This window comes from Oxyura jamaicensis (genome assembly GCF_011077185.1).
Source record: "Oxyura jamaicensis isolate SHBP4307 breed ruddy duck chromosome 5 unlocalized genomic scaffold, BPBGC_Ojam_1.0 oxy5_random_OJ70388, whole genome shotgun sequence".
NCBI lineage: Eukaryota > Metazoa > Chordata > Aves > Anseriformes > Anatidae > Oxyura > Oxyura jamaicensis.
Window position 1 is genome coordinate 1 of NW_023303922.1, and position 3,604 is coordinate 3,604.

A 3,604-nucleotide genomic window follows, 5' to 3' on the forward strand; every position below is an offset into this window, starting at 1 on the left:
CAGGAGATCCCTGTCTTTTTTGTACCGGGGAGCCCAGAACTGGACACAGTACTCCAGCTGAGGCCTGACCAGGGCAGAGTAGAGGGGGAGGATCACCTCCCTTGACCTGCTGGCCATGCTCCTTTTAATGCATGCCAGGATCCCATTGGCCCTCTTGGCCACGAGGGCACACTGCTGGCTCATGGCCAACCTGTCGTCCCCCAGGACCCCCAGGTCCTTCTCCGCAGAGCTCCTCTCCAGCAGGTCGTCCCCCAGCCTGTACTGATACGTCCAGTTGTTCCTTCCCAGGTGCAGGACTCTACAACCCACCTCACCGTCCACTCCTCTAGCCCACACTTCCTCAGCTTTGCTAGCAGGATGTCATGGGAGACAGTATTGAAAGCCTTGATAAAGTCAACACACACATTCACAGGCACACACAGGCACACGCACACACACACACACACACGCACACGGTGTGGCCCTGTGCCTTTTGGTGCCCCATCAGGCGTCCGAGGGTCTGCCCGCAGGGACTGCACGGTGTGGAGAGCTCTCAGCTTTAATGGCAGAACTGCACCGCAGCCGCTCAGCGCGTGTCCCCCGCCCGGCCGGCGGGTCTGGGGGCCGGGGGGTCCCCCGGGTCAGTTCTCAGCACCAAGGTGGCTGTGGGCAGGTCGGTGCCAGGCGCCTCTGTGCACGGTGGCTGAGCCGGGGGTGCGGGGTCTCAGCAGAGCGTGCAGCCCCCCCGGGGCCATCTCCTGCGTCGGGGCCGTCGGGCGGAGCGCAGTGCGGTGGCGCAGGTGGCAGCAAAGATGTCCCGGACGTTCTCCTGGTATCTGGCCGAGCACTCGAAGTAGGACGCGGCGTGGACCAGCCGGGCCATGGCCTCTCCCTGCGGAGAGCAGCGGCGGTGGCTGAGCCCCATCCTGCCGCCCCACGCCGGGCTCGTGTCCCCTGCCGGGGGGGGGCACCCACCTGCTGCAAGGTGACGGGCTCCTGGCGGCCCTGCCGCAGCTCGCGCAGCACCTCGGGGTCCTGCCGCAGGTCGGTCTTGCAGCCCACCAGCAGGATGGGGACGCCCCTGCAGAAGTGGTTCACCTCCGGGTACCACTGTGGGGGACAGGTGGCTGCCACCACCCCTGCGTGGGGGCGCGGGACGGGTGGCAGGACGGGATGTGGGACAGATGGATGGTGGGACAGACAGCGGAATAGGTGGCAGCCCCCTTGGGGAGGATGCATGGGGCGGGAGCAGCCCCCAGCGCTGCGTTACCTTCGTCAGGATGTTGTCGTAGCTGCTGCGGTTGGTGACATCGAAGCACATGAGGACAACATTGGCGTCTGAGTAGGACAGTGGGCGAAGCCTGTCGTAGTCCTCCTGCCCTGCAGGCGCAGCAGCAGACCGTCAGGAGCCAGCTACCTGATGGACCACGCCTGCCCCCACCCCAGGGGGACGTGGGGGGCTCTGGGGATGGCAGGCAGCAGGGACACCCATGGGGGACCCTGTCCCCACACATAGGGGCACACCCGAGGCTGTCCCCTCCCATCCCTTCCCACCTGCCGTGTCCCAGAGGTGGATCTTCACGGGTTTTCCGTCAACTTGGAAGGAGGCCGTGTACTTCTCGAACACCGTGGGGACGTAGACCTGGCAGGGGACAGGGGCATGGGCAGCGGGTGGCTTGGAGAGGCCCCCGGGGTTGGGAGAGGGACTGGGGTGTTGGGGGGATGGACAAGGCCCATGGGGAGGCAGTTGGGATACTCCTGGTCTCCCACAGCAGCACCGAGCCTTGGGTGGGTGGCTGGGACCCAGGGGTGCAGTGGGACCCCCCCGGTCCTGGCAAAGGCCCTGTCCCAGGGCCCCGTCCCCAGCGACAGAACCTGCGGGGGGATGTGGGCAGGGGGCTGCATGGGGCGAGGGTCCCGGTGCTGCTGGGGAGCTCTGAGCCTGGGGGTGTTTGGGCAGGCAGGAGGAGCCTCACCTTGGGGAAGTCCCCTCTGGCAAAGACCATCAGCAGCGACGTCTTCCCGCAGCCTCCGTCCCCGACGATGACAGCCTTGATCTCAGTGGCCTTGGTCTCAGCGGCCGTGGCCTCGGAGGGCCCCGGGGGTGGGCTCTGCCCCCCAGGCACCTGCTGCATGTGGGCACGGTGGGCCTGGCCGCAGGGACGCCGCTCCGGGCCCCACCGCCCTGCGCTGACCCTGCGTGTCCCAGTCCCTCCCTGGCCTCTGCCGCTTTTATGGCCCCGAGCATCCACCGGAGGCAAAGTCCAGGGCGGAGGGAGGCACGGGGATGACTCACAGCTCCTCCTGGCCCAGCAGGTGACTTGTGGAGCTCTGTCCCTCCCTGGGCCCGGCTGCCAGTGTCACCCATGGCCCTCGCCCTTCCCGTCTTCCCTCCTGCCACTGCACCCAGGGCACGAAGCTCCCAGGCGCCCGGGGGGGAAGGAGCAGCTGCCCCTGGTGCCCCTGTGTCCCCTGCAGCCTGGTCCCAGACTGAGCCCGCGGCCCAGCACCAACCCCCCCCCGGTGACATGACATGACAAGCGTGGACCAGCCACTGTGGCCAGGCCTCAGCAGGAGGCTGAGGGGAAATGCAAACAGTAATGAACAGTCTCAGAAGGATGCCAACATTAGGGAAGGGTAGGGGGAGGAGAATGGAGCACAATAAAACAATTAGGAAGGTGGTAATTGCCAGTCTAATGAGATATCAGGTTGGATCCTAAAAGCACCAAGATTCTTTCACAGCAAGATGTAGCTGCTGCAATATTTGTCCTCTGGGATATCCCCTTGGACAAAACATTTCCTTTCCTGCAAGACCAACAGAAATTTGACGAGGGAAGAGGCTGGGAGATGCAGCCACTATCGCTGAAAGAGGCAGAGCTCTCACCACCTGACCAGTGCTCTTGCAGCAACGCCCAAGGAACAGCATTTTTCGGAGGGGCACGGAGAAGGCTCAGGTCTGCTCAGGTCTTCTGAGGACACAGAGACACAAAATCTCCTTGTCTGAGAGGACGGTGGCGAGGACAGCTCCAGCTGGACAGGGCACAGACCGCTGCCTGGAAAGGTAGGGATGGGGATGAGCCTGGACCAGGGTGCTGCTGGCGCCTCCCCTGAGTTCCCTGCAGCCCCCTCACCTCCCCTCGCCCCCTCCTGCAGCCCCTTGCCCTCTGCTCCATACTCTGCCCACCACTTGCAGGGCAGCCGCCTCCTCAGCCCTCTGTCCCCAGCATCTCGCCAGCCCTGCCGTCCCCTGAGCCCTGCTCCCCGCCTTGTCCCACCCTCAGGGTCCTGCTCACCCCCTGCAGCCAGGACCGCATCCCACCACCGCCTGGCCTCCTGCCATGGAGCCGAACCACACGGCCCCGTCTCCTGTGCCACCCACACCAACGGCTGATGGAGAAGACATGTGCGAGATAGAAGTCCCCGACGTGGCCGTGGACAGCGCCACACTGCTCATCTGCCTCTGCGGGCTGGTGGGCAATGGGGCCGTCCTCTGGCTCCTCGGCTGCCGCATCCGCAGGAACCCCATCACCGTCTACGTGCTCAACCTGGCCGTCGCTGACTTCACCTTCCTCCTCTTCATGCTCACCTCCGCGCTCCTCTACATCCTGGACAACCTCTCCTGCAG

General features: G+C 65.1%; 1 protein-coding gene across 1 annotated transcript; it reads right to left on the reverse strand.

Annotated features, from left to right (window-relative positions):
* Positions 1 to 680: 680 nt before the first annotated feature.
* RHOD (ras homolog family member D) lies at positions 681 to 2,371 on the reverse strand. The gene is made up of 5 exons (XM_035311573.1): positions 1,956 to 2,371; positions 1,534 to 1,621; positions 1,250 to 1,359; positions 955 to 1,089; positions 681 to 871 (listed from the first exon to the last, which is right to left on the reverse strand). The coding sequence occupies exons 1-5, from the start codon at positions 2,112 to 2,114 to the stop codon at positions 704 to 706; spliced, it is 660 nt and encodes a 219-aa protein (XP_035167464.1). The 5' UTR covers positions 2,115 to 2,371; the 3' UTR covers positions 681 to 703.
* Positions 2,372 to 3,604: the final 1,233 nt, after the last annotated feature.